General features: G+C 42.2%; 1 protein-coding gene across 10 annotated transcripts in view; it reads right to left on the bottom strand.

Moving 5' to 3' along the window:
• The window catches only part of SLC8A1 (solute carrier family 8 member A1), a 324392-nt gene that overhangs the window by 263957 nt on the left and 42847 nt on the right, over positions 1–17588 (bottom strand). For 6 of the 10 annotated variants that reach the window (XM_044429652.1, XM_044429649.1, XM_044429650.1 and 3 more), the window contains one exon: positions 1701–3537. In XM_044429652.1, coding sequence (XP_044285587.1) covers positions 1701–3499 — 1799 coding nt within the window. In that variant the 5' untranslated portion in view covers positions 3500–3537. Of the gene's footprint in view, positions 1–1700; positions 3538–6072; positions 6271–13543; positions 13567–17588 lie in introns of those variants that run through there. The other 4 variants (XM_044429651.1, XM_044429654.1, XM_044429655.1 and 1 more) reach the window with 2 other exon arrangements.

The raw sequence follows: 17588 nt of genomic DNA, 5'->3' as shown, positions 1-17588 counted from the left end.
CATAGAATTCTTGAAATGGGACATACATGTGTTAAAACCACATGGGCCAGGCTTCTGCATGTTGAACCCTAACCGAGTTAATCCCATTTCATTTTTATGGCCAATGTGTGGCAGCAAAGTGGGATCACTACTCCTTAGAGTTAAGGAAGGTGCAATTTCATTTCCTTGCAGCATGTAATTTCTACATGTTTTAAGCTTGGGGCTTCTGTCTCCAGTATTGCAAGAACACTACAACATTAGCAGAATTATCCATCACAGCTCACAGATGCCGATAAAGGTAACAATCATCAAGCCTGATGGGTTTCCCATGAAAACCAAACATGGGCCTATAAAGGTTTTTTTTTTTTTTCTTCAATCAATTTATTTTGGTCAAGCTTTTGAACAATATGCAAATACTGAAAACCAAGAAAATGCCTCTCTCCTCCCAAGTATTGGCACCCTCAAACCCTATCCCAAAAGATTTGTTAAAAAGGATTTCACTCCCCTATCGCTACTGTTGCTTGAGTTCTTTGCCCTACATATTCAAATCATGCACCAGATGCATATTCATAATATGAATGCACAAGGTCAAGATATCTCATAAGTATTCAAGGCTTAAGGTTCTGTGTCCACCCGGAGTTATACAATATTCACTATTGCTCATAAGAATTTTGTCTAAGGAAGAGCATGTTTATTTTGTGAAGAGCTACGACTTGCTGTGGCCTTTTTAGTGTCCCTTTTAGGAGAAGAGGATACAATATCACTGCAAAGAAGAGTGTAATATAGCCCACTGCCAGAGCAGAAATGGTATACCTGAAAAGTTGTCACCTCCCTCCCCTTATTATACAACCTTTCCAAATCCGGTGCCTTCCAGATATGCTGGACTGCAACTTCCATTCACCCCAGACAACATGGAAGGTATAGTCCAACACATCCATAGGTCACCAAGTTGGGGAAGGCTGACATAGACAACGGCAGTAACCAAAAGTGTGTGCATGTGCATGAGTGTGTGAGTGCATATGTGTGTGTGTAAAGAGCAGATCATTCTGAGTTGCCTGGAAATGCTTATCAGCAACATTTCCTTTCTAGCTGTTTACATTTGTAAACTGTCAAACCAGCCTGCCTTGCCTAATTGGACTTTCCCCCACGTGGTAACATTAACTTGAAAGCACAAAGTGTAAATATTTCATGATGTCACAAAGGCTAAAGACAACCCTCCCCCTGCAAAGTAGCTGTATTTATTAGTCATAGGCCGCTTTTTGTAAAACAAGCAACAGGGCCATCCCAGTAAAGCGCTGAAAAAACAAGACCTTCCTTCCTGCATAACGAGCACCAATGTGCTTAGAAAATGATGCCACAGTTTCTGCATAGAAATAATCTCATGTGCCACTCACCACTGGATTCCTGCAAAGGCAACAACTTCTGCTGCAGCGGTGGAGGCTTTCAGTGTAACATGTGTCATTGTTCCCTGAACACACCTCCAGTTTACACTCCCGTTTCACATCACTCTCACACATGCACACAGGTTATGTTCGCCACAGTCAGACACACTCAGCACCTAAGGTTACATGGCTCCTGCTATGTTTTGGGGCTCAAGACACTGTACAAGAGCATCCAACGTTTGACAAAGCACAGGTAATAAAAGGCCCAAAATATATCGTATTCTACCAGATGCCTTTGCGGACACTGCTAATGGACCACAGAATTTTAGTAGTACTCACACAATCTCGTCATTCTGAAACTCCAGCTCCCCACAAGTATCTTCAAAGTCCTCTCCACCCCCTTTGGCTGTGCCTTCTATGGTTTTGTAGGGCACAATAACATTTCCTCGTGCTCCAGAAGTGCGCAGCACTCTGACTTCCATGGTTCCCACGCTTTCGCTCACATGAGTCACAGGCTCCTCAAAGGTAAAAATGCCAGCGTGGTCATCGTCAAAGATCGTGACAGTGGCAGTGGCAGGAGAACCCAGGCAAGCCACGGTTGCGACATGGTTGGCCTCCAGAACGCCTTCTCCTGGGTCCTCAGAAGACACTTTCACATTGCTGAGGTGAACAAGGAAGTTCTCATCTTCCTCAAATATATCATCATCGATTATGCCAACCCGTATTTCCTTTTGCATTTCACCTGGCTTAAATATCACAGTACCTTCAGTGAATTCATAATCAGAACCCGCATTGGCCGTGCCATCTTCTGTTCTGAAATCAACGGAGACGGTTTTGGTCAAGTCGCCGCCACGTCGGGCAATAACCAGGGCCACCGTGCCGCAGTTCTCAAGGCACTGGTAGGTGCTCTGCTCAAAATAGACCTTACTGACAGGGTCATTGTCTGCCACTTCACAGTTAACCTCATGCATGCTGACTGCTTTCCTCGCCTGGTCAGCTGCATGTCTCTTCAAAATATTGCCAGCTCCTGTCATTAGCCGAGTGGCCTGGATGCGATAGAAAGCTCGGCTCTTCTGCTGCTGGCTCAGAACCTGATAGTTAGCTAGTTCTATCAGCTGTTCTATTTCTTTGTCCGGATGCTTCTGTTTCAGCTCTTTAAGAATCCTGGCCATTTCTCTCCTCGCTTCCTCATCATCCTGATCCTTCTCATCCACCTCGAGGACCAGAGTGCCATCTAAGAAACTTTCAACATGAGAGTTAACTACCTTCCCATCCATTTCAATGTCAGCTTTGGAGGGTGGTCCTTCACCTTCATGTTCAATGATCATGCCCCTCTGCTTGCCAGCCCTGTATTTCTTGTAGACATACTTGTAGAACAGAAGCCTTCTGTCAGCAACCCATGCAAACACCACACAGATAGGGAAAAAGAAGAAAGTGAGCAGGCCTTCCCAGACCTCCACTACCCCAGGTGACATGACCGACAAAATTAGGTAAAGCCAAGTGTAGGCAAAGATGCTCCAAGCTGCAGTGACAAAAAACACACGAAGATGTTTAATCTTCCTGATTTCCCCATCAGGAACAACATAAACGCAAAGTGCTATGATGACAAACATGTTGAAGGCAGCACTTCCTACAATGGTGCTTGGCCCAAGATCCCCTGCGGTGAAGCCATGGCCACACACTTCAATGACAGAAAGGAGGATCTCAGGTGCAGAAGAGCCCAAAGCCATAAGCGTTAAATTGGAAACAGTCTCATTCCAAATTCTCACGGTTGTCTTGCTAGTTTCACCATTGGGTTTCTTGATTGTGATTTCTCTCTCTTGGGATGTAATAACTTCTATGGATGACATGAAACGGTCAGCGATAATTGAGACTCCCAGAAACATGTAGACCATAGCTACAAAGTATACAGTAGCTCTTGCTATTTTATCTCCAAACGAAGGGTCCTGAGGTTCCCAAATTGGTAAAATCACACCTTTCTTACAGATATAGGAACCAGTACATTCTGGATTAGTTTTATTGGTAACTTCAGTCTGATGTTCTGAGTGTACTCTGTCCATGTGCAATAGCAAGAGTAGAACAACACTTAAAAGATGAAGACCACCACGAAAGGCAGTTGGATTCTTTAGCCCCATCATGACGACTTTCTTGAACCAATTTCAAAATGTCTTCTAACCTGCAGAATACAAAATTGTAAAAATGTGTTACTGAACTTAGTACTGTCTTTCTGTAAGACCACAGATTTATGGCAGCTTCTAAGAATAAACACTATTTACAAAAGTAATGGTTTATCAAGTCATTCTTGAATTGGTTACATTTCCTGGCACATATGCAATCATCTAGTAATTTCCAGTTCAACTTCCATTCAAATTAAATCAATGGAATAAATAGCATAATTTTTAAAATACAAATTAAGCCTGTTTGAGTTTAGTATTAAATTTGACTTTGCTGAAGTTGTGATTCTTTCTTTTTTACAAAACAAACATAGTAAAACCTAGTATTTTCTAAAAGTCAAATAAAAAAATATTAGCAACATCCTGAATTTGTGTAAAAACAATAAGGACAAAAATGGTTCCAAATGCCTTTGATTTATTGTATGGCCAGCTATAATACAAAAGATACAACATAAGATAAATGTCACCAAGGTACCCACCACATACCCAAATCTGCATGCCATGGGATGGGATGGAATTTGAGCAGGAAGTTTTAGAAAGTTATAAATCAGGAGGAACTAGCTGAGAGACTGAGCATTTCATTTAAGAAAAGCCCTGCTGATCAGGCCAAAGGCCCCTGTGAGGGCCACAAGCAGCAAATACAGACACTCCCTTTCTCCACGTTTTCCCTAGCAATTAGCACTCTATAGCTTAGCATCTCAGGAATGAAGGCAGCATATTACCATTACGGCCTCCATCAATAGCCCTCTTCTATTTGTCTAATCCCCTTTTAAAACCATCCAGTTGGGTGGCCATCACTACATAGTGTGATTGAGAATTTCACAATTTAACTAGACCTTGTGTGAAAGAGGCACTTCTATCTGTACTAATTCTCACCAATCATTTCAGGTTTTGTTATTGAGAGGGAGAAAAAATGTCTCTCTTTCCATTTTCTCCACATCATGCATTATTTTACAAATCTCTATCACACCTTTTCCCCATGATTATTTTGTTTGCCTTTTCCAGTTCTATACCATCTTTTCTGAGATGTGACAACCAAAAAGCACACCAAGTGTGGTTGCACCACAAATCTCCATAAATGCACTATAATGTTGGTGGTTTAATTTTTACTATCTTCCGTAATGAACCCGAGCATAAAATTAACTTTTTTCACAGCTGCTTCACATCGGGCTGACATTTTCATCGACAACTCCAACATCCCTCCCCAGTCTGTCACCGTCAGCTCAGACCCTATTAATGTAGCTGCGAAATCAGGATATTCTGCCATAACACACATCACTTTACACTAATTTACAGTGAACTGCATTTGCCAGTTTAATTCTTAATTCACCCATTTTTAATTCCAGGACATCAGCAAACCTCGCCAACTTACTGCTCACCCTTAACTCTAGGCCATTTACAAACAGTTGGAAAACACTGGCCCCAATACATATCGCTGGGCGACACATCATTTCATTGTGAGAACTGTTCATTTTTTTCCTTATTCTCTGCTTCCCATTTTTAACTTATTGCCAATCCATCATTGCAGCCTTTTCCCACGATTGCCCAGTTTGCTCAGGAAACTTTGGCAGAATAGTTGAAAATCTTTTTGAATGTCTGGCTAACAATATCTACTTGATCACTCCATTCACGTTCTTATTAATTTATTAGATTTATATCCCACTTTCTTTCTTTTTAAAGAACTTAAATAGCTTACATCAGTCTTATCTTGCTCTCAATCTCATCCCCACAACAACCCTGTAGGATAGGTAAGACTGAGAATCAGTGACTGGCCCAAAGGCACTGAGAAGGCTCTGTGGCTGAACAGGGACTAGAACCCAGATCACCTGAGTCCCAGTCCCACACTCTTAACCACCATACCACACTCGCTCTTATGAACGCTCTCCAAGAATTCTGAAAGGCAAGTGACTTAGCTTTACAGAAATAGTGCTGATTCTGTCTCAGCAAGATCTGTTCTTCTTGTCCTATTAATTTTCAATGGTACTTCTGTCCCTCCCACAGTGACCAAGTGTAGCAGGTAATTAGAGTCAACTCCACAGAGGGACCCTGAGAAAGAGTTACCAGAACCAAGGAACAAAGCAAGCACACAAAAATGAAAAGTCTGGCTGGCTCGCTGGGGCACGCAGGGAGTTGTACGACCCTTCTCTGTCTAAACTCACACAGGACTGCACCAGTGCTGACAACAAAAGGGCCAGGGGAAAAAAACCAGTGTTCTGCCAGTGCCAGAAAGACATCAGTGCTGGTGCCAGGCAACCACCTCTGAGGAAGGCAGACCCGGCATCAATACTTAGCGTGCTTAAGTAAATACTAGGAGCTAAGAAGCCATTTTCTGGGGAAAATAATTTTTTAAAATCCAAAGACCTGGTGCTTTCAGTACCACCCAAACAATTCTACAACTCTCTTTTCAACCCTCTAATTCGTTCAGTCTCTGACCCAAACATGCATCAAAGCAGGGCGCTGAAGGAAAGCGGATGGCCACTGCTAGTCTGGTGCATACTTTTAGCAAGGTGTGTTTGAAAAAAGAAGAAGAAATATACCTGCTGGAACACTGAGCTGAAGCGGGGCTAGGGGACTGGGGTGGACAGACAGCCACAACATTGCCCAGGAGGAAGATGAGGGGCCTACTTCCTAGGACTCCCTTAATCCTGGAACCAGAGTTGGTGCTCCTCCAGACAGCATGTATTTGTAGGGTTCCTCCACCAAAACGCTATGGGTCTATCTCCCACAGGCACCTGCTATACAAAATCAAGTTCATTGCAAAGGTTACTGCAAGGAGTACTTTCTTTGACACATGCTGGTATGCAGTCTCGCCACTGGCTTGCCACAGTCTGGGGAATCTGAGTCTACCTAAACTACCAGTAGGTTTTTCATACTGATTAACAGCCAAATCCTATGCGTGTTTACTCAGAAGTAGTTCCCACTATATCCAACGCACTTTCCTCTTAACAAGTAGGTTTATGACTACAGCTTGGATTTTATTTATCGTATCTCTCTGGATGTCTTTCTTTATCCTTTCATCCCCTCTTGTAAAATAGATTCTTTCCTTTCCTTCTCCTTCCAGACTTATTGGCATAAACTAGCCAACACCTAGTGCCCACTTGATTCATCCAACAAATTTGCCTCTTGCCTCTTAAGGCTCATGCCACAAAATTGTGGCAGAGGAAAATGTGGTTTGAGCCTCTCACAAGTTCTTTCCCTTTTGAACTGAACAATTTATTTCCATTTATTAACAGCACACTGAAAATACACAAACATGTTTGCATTTATCTGGTAAAAATGCTGGTAAAAAAACAATTTTTAAAAAGAGCTGAAAAAGGAAACTGTCTAAAAAACCTAATTAAAAAAACAAAAAACAGAAAACCAGCCAAGAAAAGTAGCTTCCATCAATTACTTCTTCAAAGCTTTTGGAAAAATAAATGGGTTTTCCCTTGTTGCCTAAACAGTAGGACTTGGTTTTACCTTCCTTGCAACCCAAAATAGGTGCAGACATCTCCCCATGCTTCTTTTATTTCATCAAGTGCCACGGGTGTTCATGCTGCACACAATCTAATGACGATTTATTGACCACAGAGAAACTGCTCATTTCCTCCCTTGGCTACAGGAGGATGTGTCAACAGATGCTATCTTGGGCACCCATTAGTTACACAAGGGGTGGCTTTGGAAAGCAGGTTTTGCTGAGTGGCTTGAAACCGCACTTAAGCGGAGCACTTTGCCTTCTATTTACAGAGAGGCCACTCTTGACCACAGTACATGGATAGCACAGGCTTATGGGGCAGCGCACTAACCCAAACAAGGTGAACATGCAAGGTGAGCAAAGGCAAAGGCGGAATCTGATCAGGAGGGTTGCTCTGAGTGACTTGGCCCATGCTCAGTGGAATTTGTTTCTTGTTAAAAAGAACCCTGAGGCCACCTTCCAATCTGTTTTGGATAGTCTCCCGCATTTCAAAATGAGCGCTGCTAAAGAAACTCAAGTCCAAAGCCAATTTCCATAGTTTAACAATGTACTCTGTAAAAAGAATTATATGGAACTTTTACGAAATTCTTTTACCAAAGACGTAGTGGTGGCCATCAGTTCAGGAAGGATAAGGCTATGCACAGCTATCAATCATGATGCCTATAATAAACGCATGCTGCCATTTTGCTCGTTTTGCTGTGAGATTCCCACAGGCTCTCGCTGGCCACTGTAGGAACAGACTGCCAGGCTAGATATGCCTTTGGTCTGATCCAGCACAGGTCTTCTAATGCACTAATGTTGCAAATTGTTTGGATCTCAGCCTAATGGAGCAGGAACTTTGTCCAAGGATCCTACTTCGAGACACCAGATGGACAAAAAGATGCCCTTGTTATTAGATTATTAATTCCCATCATGCCTAGCCAACACATCCAATCTAAGGATGATGCAAGCTGTATTCCAGCAATACCTGAAGTTGTAAGATTGAGGATCATTACCATAGTTTGACACGTTGCCATTCAATACCTCCTATTCTATCCATACCTATATTTTCAAAGAACAAGTATATTCTGTGTTTATGAACCCTCTTTACTTGTGTTAAAGGCCAAAAAGCTGGCACCATTGCACATTTAATTAAATGCACACAGTAATGAGAGAATAAGGTTGGAAAGTATTTGCAAGCTGTAGTGATTGAAAAAAGCAAATTAGAATGGAAATCATTGTGCAAACATCCCCTGTGATAGTTGTGATTGGCACAAACAGGAAAACACTGGATGTAAAACTCAACTACCATGGAAAGCAACAAAACAGAGTGTAAAAGCCAGGGCACTGATGATTTAAAGGGATGGGTTAACATGCAGCATGGATAGAAGTTAAGTCCACCTCTGCTGTCCTATTAAATTGTTTTGCCCCAGCTGAATTTCTCTGCCTGGTGCTCTGAGCTTAGAAGCTAACCCACTGGAAGGAAGTTCCCCACTGCTGGGGAAGGAAGTTCAGCTCTCCATCCTACATGTCCAAGCTCCATCTTCTTTATATTAAAACATGGAGACTGAAGTTGCATCCTGCTGTAGTCAAGTCTAGTTTAATCCTGACCAGCCTATGCTTTGTCTTTGCTATGATTGGAGATGAGCAGATGTTGCTAATGCTGCCCCATCTGTGTTTCAAGGATTGTCAGGCTCATTGATAAAATTGGATTTTTTAATCCTGAACTGTGTTCTACTTGTGCTAATCCATGTTAACGCTAATGCCCACTTGCACATTTTGTGAATTAGCACATATCTTCCCCCAAACTGAAAAAAAAAAAACCAATAAGCAACCCCATAGAACCCAGGACGCAGAAAAAGCCAGACCATTGCAGAATTTACAGGTCAGATATCTAGAAATCCAAACTCATTTGAACTCTTTACAGTTTCTCCAACATCCTGAACTATGATCACATTCAACAATGCATATTTATGAGCCAGACCAGTGTAAGTACCAGGCACCAGACCAGAAATTTCCCTTGCTCCAACCAGTGTTGAACTATCAGATCTTTTTGGAGCTTTGGAAAGCTGCTTGTAGTTCAGAAGGGGGGGGCACAGAAAACTGCATGCACGTGTGTATTCTTGTACATCAGTGTGCTCTTGTGATCAAAGGCATGGACATCTGTGCATGGCACTTGTCCCGGGTCCAATGCACCAGCCCTTCCACAGATGAACCTCCCAAACAGGCAACAAGGATGAAGAGCATTTGGTGGAGGGTCTTCCCATGCAGCTGTTTGTAGGTCAAATGACATCAAAAGGACAGGGGCATACCCAATAATGCTACTTGTGGTCCCCAGATGGCTGTTCAGTGAAGCATGTTTGTTAGGAACTGGATTTGCTGTCTATATAGCTTCTCTCATGGAGAAACTATGCATACAGTGAGGCTGCTTTACCTACCCTGTCCTATCAGGAGCTCTGGTGAGCACCAGATGAAATATTGACACTATATTGACAACTGACACTATGCTCAGCACAGGTTGACAAAACTTAGAGGAACATTTTCTGCTGTTCTGGATGAAGTTAATCCCATTTCAGTGTAGTATTTGTGGTTATAAAAGCCACTGGGATTGTCAGTTCTTGCCTCAGAATACGAACCCTGGTGACGTGTAATGTTCCCCTCCAATCTGAGCTGAGCACCATAACCTCCTGTTTTCTTCTCCAGCCTGATTCGTAGTTGGGGTCAGAGGAGAACTCTTCCTATTCTTCCATGGTCAAATCACTTGCTCACTCATTCACATATACCATGGGTGGACCACCTCTGGCCCTGAGGCTGAATCCAGCCTGTGGAGGTGGCTCATCAGCTAGTGGAGTCCTGAGCTCCCTCCACTGGCCTGCCCAATCCCCAAGACACAGGCCTTGGCCTGAAGACTACTGGAAGTTTTGGGAGCAGGCATGAGGGTAACAAGATAATTTGATTGCCCTGGGGGAAGAGAGGCTGTGCACTGACTTGCAATAGAGTTAAAGGTCAAGAATTTCAGTATGATCTAAAATGGGTCCGGCATGTTAGTAAATAGAAAGAATGCACAGCAAGTGGTGAATAAAAGTCTATATTGAGTACTGCAAGGTAATGAACATGGGGTGTCCATGCAGACAGGCATTGGAGCCAGTTCCTTCTCTGTTTCCCTGCACCTGCAACACCTGATATTCATGAAGATGTGATTCTCTTCATCTACAAAGCAGGAAAAAGCAGTGTATGAATTGGCCCAAAGCAACAAGGTCAGGCACTTCACCTATAGCCAATTTGATGAAGCCAAGCAAGTGTGGACCTGGTCAGCAGCCAGATGGAGAATCAGCTGGGAATCTCATAAATGACACCTTGTGTTCCACTCTTGTGCCATAGGATCAAGATTCCACTCATGTCCTGATCTTTCATTGGCCTCAAGGCCTGGAGTATGAGAAAATGATAGACAATTGACATAGCGGTCTCCAGCTCATCCACATTTATGACCACAGTTTGGGCAAATCAAACATTTTTAGAGTGAACAGTTAAGTGTTATGACAGATAAAGTCTTCAAGGGTTTTACCACAGCAGAACACAATCGGGAACTGCTTGTTGTGTATATTTGAGTTGTAGTGACTTCCATTGCTTTTATATAATATACTCTTCACTGGAAGAATAGCTTAGTAGTGCTATTTCAATCAGCTTGAGCAGATGTCATCTGCTTGGAAGAATGACCTTCCTAGGATGATGATGATGATGATGATTTGTAAATACATGTCAACCTCTAAGTGGAATGACTATAGCCACAAAGAGTTCCAGAGCCTTTATTTTCAGATCCCAGCTTGAAGTAATATGATTGAAAAGTTAGACTGGAATCCCACACAGACTTATTTGGGAGTAAGTCCAACTGATCTCTGTAGGGCGTACCTTCAAGTACACATGAATAGTCCTGTAATACTGAAAATTTAACATTGTTGCATGCATCATGGTTACACATATGTACACATGCATCCCACAAGAGAAGATGAAACTACCACAGCATTGGCTTTCTAAGATTCCTGGTTTGCTTTCAAAATGGAAAGCAAGTTTGTAGTCCTTATTGCTGGCATCTCACAATACGCTAATAGGACTGGACTGGGTGAAAACTCAGAAACAATCAAACATCTTTGACAAAGCTTCAAGTATAATTTTCTGCAACTATCTTTTCCTGGGCTTCTACTCAGCAGCTCTCTAGGTTAAATGCCCCACCTTGATTCTGCCCACACAGCTTCTTTTTATTAGAAAAATTATTATACAACAGAAAAAATATTTCTTTAACTAATGTTTTAAAAGTTATTTTAATTGTTAATTTATTGTCTGTATTTATTGGGTTTTTATGTACGTGCCGAGATGTGTCCAGTTTTTTAAGTCTAATTACTGTTGTTGTAAGCCACCCTGAGGCTTTTTGCGAATGGGGCAGCATAGAAATGGTTTAAATAAATAAATGTTTTTATCCCATTTTTATCTAAATGGATTTACAAAGCAACTTGCAAAACCCCCCATTAATCATATTGTTAGCAACCACCAATAAAACAAATTGAAAGCAGTACAAGCAAAGACATCCAACAGTTGCACTAGCCATTAAGATTAATTCATAATCTTAATTATGATTCTGAGGATCTCAAATGTCCTCTGAAATAAAACTGACAGGTGAAAACTAAAGGAGGAAATCTATAATACATCAGTTGTTTGAGTTCTGCCTGTGTGTGGTGAGGAGCTGGATGTGGCATGGAATATAAATCCATCCTAAATCAGAGGTATTTAACTTACTTCAGTTTTAAGGATGCAATTGCAGGCATGTTTGGAGAAAAACAAGTCTTACAACTCCCACCAGTTGTAGGGCTTCTTCTCCCTAAACATGCGCATGCTTTCACTTTAAAGATCATTTCAAGATATTTATTTATTTACTTATGCATACATACATACATAGTTTCATTTATATGCTGTCTACTACCATCGTCTCAAGGTGGCTAGTTTGGGGGTACAGCACATTTTCAGTGTGTGGAAATTCTCAGAGTAAAAGTCCCAGCTTTATCTAGGTAGAACTAGAAAAGATCCCTGGCGGAACCCCTGGAGTGGTTGCTGGTTAGTTTGGATCGAAGGCAGAGCAATTATGTCAAATCTCCCATGTGGACTAAGGGTTAAGCCAAAGCCAGCGGCAAGCTGAGCAGAAAACTATTCTCTTTCTGCTGCCCTCTTCCGTCCTTCCTTCCTTCCTTCCTTCCTTCCTTCCTTCCTTCCTTCCTTCCTTCCTTCTTCCTGTGACCCCTTCTCCTTCTGTCATGCCCTTCTGTCTCCCACTTTCATCCCCCGTGCCTGTGTCCAGCAACTGCCAGGGGAGAAAAGAGTTGTTCTTCCCAAGGGCCAGAAGTGATTACTTGCAGAGGCTTTTGCACAAGATGCCTGCAGTCCGTCGTCTGGGCATCAACCGTGCTGAGCAAGCTGGACTAACTTCATAGAAGGCAGCTCCCTATGCCATGAAGAAGCATTCCAAACGATGAGGTCTAACAGCCCTGTCTTATTCAGAAAATACTCTTTGCTCTTATTTATTTGCATTAAAAGCCTTCCTTTTTCCCTGCAAGAAACCCAGGAAGGCTTACATAATTCTCTTCTTTATTTCATCTAGACACCAACCCTGTTGTGACTGGGCAACTAGCCAAAGCTTCATGGCTCTGTGAGGACATGAACTTGGGACTTCCCAACCCGAGCCCCACACATGAAACCACAACACCACACCAGTTCTCTAATGAGTGGGCCAGACTCTGTCACCTATGTTGGCTGCTCCTCCTAAAATTTGTGCTATCCAAATTCTACTATTAAGCAGAGGACCAGCAAGAAAATGGAGCTCAAGCGGTGTCTTCAAAGGGGAGCGGCCTTTTCAAAGCCAGGCTGCACTGGCAATTTCAAGGTCAGAAAAGGAACAGCGGGATCAATAAGCAGTACAAGCAGATGTCCATGTCCCAGTTTGGTAGCACTGGGTGTGGTTTTGCCCCCAGAGATAAAAGCCACTGGTTGTAGCTCAGTATCTAGACAGATGTGAGCAACACTGCCTTGTCCTAACAAATCTCAAGTTGTATTAGTAACATTCAGACAAACTTGAGGTTCAGTTGCATAATATATCAGCTCTCTCTAACTGATAACCTTGTGGTTGTGTGAAAGAGAGAGAGAGAGAGAGACAGCCCGTGTACACATGGCTGAATCTTGTTTAAACATCTACAAGGTGGGTGTTCTATATTTAAGAATGTTATAGTAGTCCTTTCTCTTTTGCAAACTCCTATGATTTTGTTAAGCTTCCATTATTCAAATACTCACAATGAAAAGCAGTAACAACCAACTTTGGCTCAACCATCGTTATGGGTATCTGTGGCTGAAATATTTGAACAGACCTTCTCAGGAATCATTTTAAAGGAATTTACATCTGAGAAGGTCTGTTCAAATACTCCTACACGGCCCCCAATTATTAAAATTGTTTGAAGGAGCAAGAAGTAAGAAAGGGTTCTTGTGAAATCCCTCTGGCAAACATGCGAGGCAGATGGCTCGAGCACAGCGCTTACACTTGTCAGAACTAGGCAGCGTTGTATAGCAGAGTGATGTCTCATCATGTTCTGGACCAGCTCCGGTGCCTTGGAAGGATCTGGAACAGCACAGGAACAATAAGCTGATGCAGCTGTGCTGGAGGGGATTAATAAATCACCTGAAACTTTGTTTGGGACCTTTTCCTAGTAGCCATTTTTATGCAAGAATTCTTCAATGCCAAATTTCAGTGGGCAGAAGCCACAAGAAAAGATTATCCCAGTTTAGCTGCCTTTTTGATGATCCCTTTGATAGGTTATGTGCCAAACCTTGGAGGGGGGGGGGTATCTTCTTAGACACAAATTGGCATTGCAAGAAGAAAGGATCTTAGAGTGAAAGGAATAATGTGAAAAGTACCCCATGTGCACTGTGGACCTCACTCTGCACAACCCTAAACGGAGCAACCTTTTACAGAGAAGGATACTGCATTGTATGTCTTTTATACAACCCACCCCAGTGTGGTGCCTTGCAGATGTGCTGGACGGCAGTATTGAGTTGCAGTCCAACACGTCTTGAGGGCACCAGGTGTGGTGATGCTGTTGCATACGAGACATGAATCAAGCAAGCCTGCCATATGCATTCCACTTGTTTGTGTTTTGTTATGTGCTGTCAAGCTGTCTCCAACTCGTGGCCACCCTAGGAATGGGAGCCTTCCAGAATGTTCTGTCCTTGACAGCCCTGCTCAGCTGGGGAGGAGTGAACAAGCACCTATGTAGGCCACTGAAGCCCCACGCTTGAAATCTTATACTTTAGGAGGAAACCGAGCTGAGGTACGGCTGATGCTTTGCATTCAGAAGGTGTTGAGATCGATCTGAGTAGCCGGCATTGAGCTAGATGATGAAGCCACAGCCTGATTCAGAAAGAGACAGAAAGGTTCTTTATGACCACTGGAAATCCTGCTCACTATCTTTCATTGCACCATTTCTACTGCTTTAGAAATTTCACCAGGCCTTGCTGATACAGTATCAAACCTGTCACAACTGCTAAGCACTAGCCATATTCTTAAAATGCATAAATTAAAACATAAGTAGTGACATTTTCAGAGTCCTAATTTGGCACCCAACAACTAGTTTTTTGCTTGTGCAGAATGTTGGGAGACCGCGATAAATGGAGTTCGTAAAATGCCTACATACAGATGGCTCAATAAATTAGTTTGTCCTGGTGGGAATATGTCTAGGTGAGTCTGGGGCTCTCTTGCTCTTCTTGGCACAGCTGCAAGGATGAAATGAGAAGCTTTTCATGTTAATTTAACCACAGTGTAGTGTTATAGCTGAGATCTAAACCATGGTTAATCTTAATACAGGTTGTTCAAACAAGCCAGTTTCTTAATTGATGCTACAGTTAATATTTTCTGCAGTCAGTCAGGTTTAGATGGTACAACAAGGTATGGTTAATAAAATCAGAAATTAAACATTCTTAACTCCTCATCACAGCTATCCCAGTATGTGCACTTAAAGTTAGGCTCACAGTCCTATTATGTCTTAATGAATTAGTGTTACTTTTGAACACAGCCATTGTCTTATGTTGACAATCTATATAGATCTTTCTGTGTATAAATTATATATCTAAAGCCGCCCTGAGACTTTCTGCGATGGGGGCGGCATAAAAATGCTATAAATACATACATACATACATACTATTTATGATTGGCTTGTATCAAACTTTTTAAATGAATATCGAAACATTAAGATGAGCAATACTGTATTAAAATATATCTTACATAAAGCACTAAAGCCCAGTTTAAAAGCAGCTCAAATATAACAGTCCTAAAATCCAAAAACATCTACTGACCAAAGTTTTATAACACTTGTGAAAGATATGCAAAGCTGGAACTTTATCAAGGCACCAAAAGGAAACACCACAACTCTGTGGGAACCACCGAGCCTGACCTCTTGTGCACTTGAGCTGTCCCCAATCAGATCAATATCTACTATTATTAATAATGTGGTCGTAGTCAATATAAGATAAGATAATACAACAGGAAACAGAGAGGGAGGTACGAGTAATGTCTTGGCCAATGCTAGAAAAATCCTAAGCAGCTGGTCAACCAGCTGCCTACAAATCTGGCTCTGACACCTAAGAATTTTGACCTACTTTCTATCCCTCTGCAGGGCTGATGCCTCCAAATTTGATGTGTGCTGCTATTTTTCCAGCGCTTCTCTAATGTAGACTCTAATGCGACAATCCAAGATGCTGTAGCTCACACAGCCCTCATAGGCACTGCCATGCTGGACTGTAATGTACATGCCAACTATACCACACCTGTGAAATACAATTAATCGGCGCAACCCGCCCCCCCCCAACACACACACACAAACACACGGCTTCAACTGCTTAGCAGAAGAAATGGGGAATCTGACTAGGTTCAAACAGGCAGAAACTGAAACTGAAATGCTCTCGGTGCTTCAACCCATTCCTAGATGCCAATGCCTGGGAGGGCGAAAGAGGGTGATGGGAAAGGTGGTGGCTATTAGGGAAAAAACTGGTTAATTTTTAAAAATGACCATCACTTTTATGTTCAATATTCCATTCTGCCTGCAAAGCATAGGAAATATAATTCAATGTTCCTGCCATTGGGAAGTGAACCACCAGTTTATGGGTATCTTCAAAGAGCAGCCCAATCCATGGTCAATTTCACACTGGGATGGGAGAGCTTGTTACCTCATCTACAGAAGATGTTGTGTAAATATACTGTATAGTATCTACACAATCCTTTCATGCATCTAAGTACCAGTGCATGAAGCGGATTGTGTTTGTCTGTCGAATTTGTAGCACCTTTCATTCAGGAAGTGACAGAAGAAATCTGAGCATATATCCTGTTTCTTCTGGAAGATGGTAACACTCTGTGTTTAACAAGTTTCCAAAGCTGGGAGACAGACAATAAAAAGACTTCTATACATGCTTCAGCTTCTGAACAATCAACTGGAAACTAACAGATTCACAACACATACACGCAAAACAACCTACTGGATGGCCCATAAAATATATCTAAAATGTCTTCATGAATTATCCTTTTAACAAACATTGATGGGACCATCTGTATCTTAAGGGAGATGAAATTTCTTTGCAGTATTTCAAAACCACTCCACATCTATTCAGATTCTTGAGAGGTGAACAGTATAATAATAATCCAAATACTAATGTCTGGTGTGTTTATTTATTTGTGGTTATTTATTTCTGCACCTTATTTATATTTTGTACCTTTCAGGCCACAGTGGTACCCCCAGAGTAGCTTACAATTTCAAATTGTAACTGCATATAAATAAATTTATTTTTTAACAAACTTACTGACTTGCATAATACTACACAGCACAATGCAGAGTAAGAACACCAACAGGATCAATTAAACTCAAACCCAACTTTTAAAGGCTGAAGATCCTGGGAAAAGTCTTTAAAATGTCTTTGTCTGGCACCAGAATGACAATAAGTCAGGCGCCAAGCAAGTCTCGGGGGCGGGGGGGGGGGATCCCACAGGGACGAGTACACAGGTGTGCTCAAATAGCAATCAGAAGACTGGAAATAGGGGGAACTGCTTAGACGTATGTGGGGCAGGGGGATTAGTTTGCATATAAAAAGACTAGAAAGAAACCAGGATATGGACTTATTCTGAAGTGTTCTCCAGCCCACATGTGAAACATGCAGCTGCTGTAAAGCAGCGAGAATCTGCACTGTTAGGACACCACCAGGGATGCTAAACTGCATTAACCCTGCTGTGAGGTCAGGTCTTCAGCTCACACGGTTACAGGAAAGGCCGAGCTCGTTAAAAGGGCCGTGCCCACAGCACAACAGCCTCCTATGTTCAGTCATGTTGCAGTTCTGCCGAAAAATTATTGGCGCGAGTTCCCCCCAGTGCATGACTTCTACTAATTACAATGATATTCACACTTCCTCCAGCAGCTGTGTCAGAAAACTGGCCCACTCGTTTTGCTTCAAGGTAACACTTTCATTGGAGGGATAGTTCATTTTCCATGCGCTCAAACTGAAAACAAAATAAAAGCTGGTACTTGGAAAACATGATGCTTTCCC

The sequence above is a fragment of the Varanus komodoensis genome, unplaced genomic scaffold (assembly GCF_004798865.1).
Source record: "Varanus komodoensis strain SLA01 unplaced genomic scaffold, ASM479886v1 scaffold2, whole genome shotgun sequence".
Lineage (NCBI taxonomy): Eukaryota > Metazoa > Chordata > Lepidosauria > Squamata > Varanidae > Varanus > Varanus komodoensis.
This window is presented reverse-complemented; position numbering and strand designations above follow the sequence as displayed.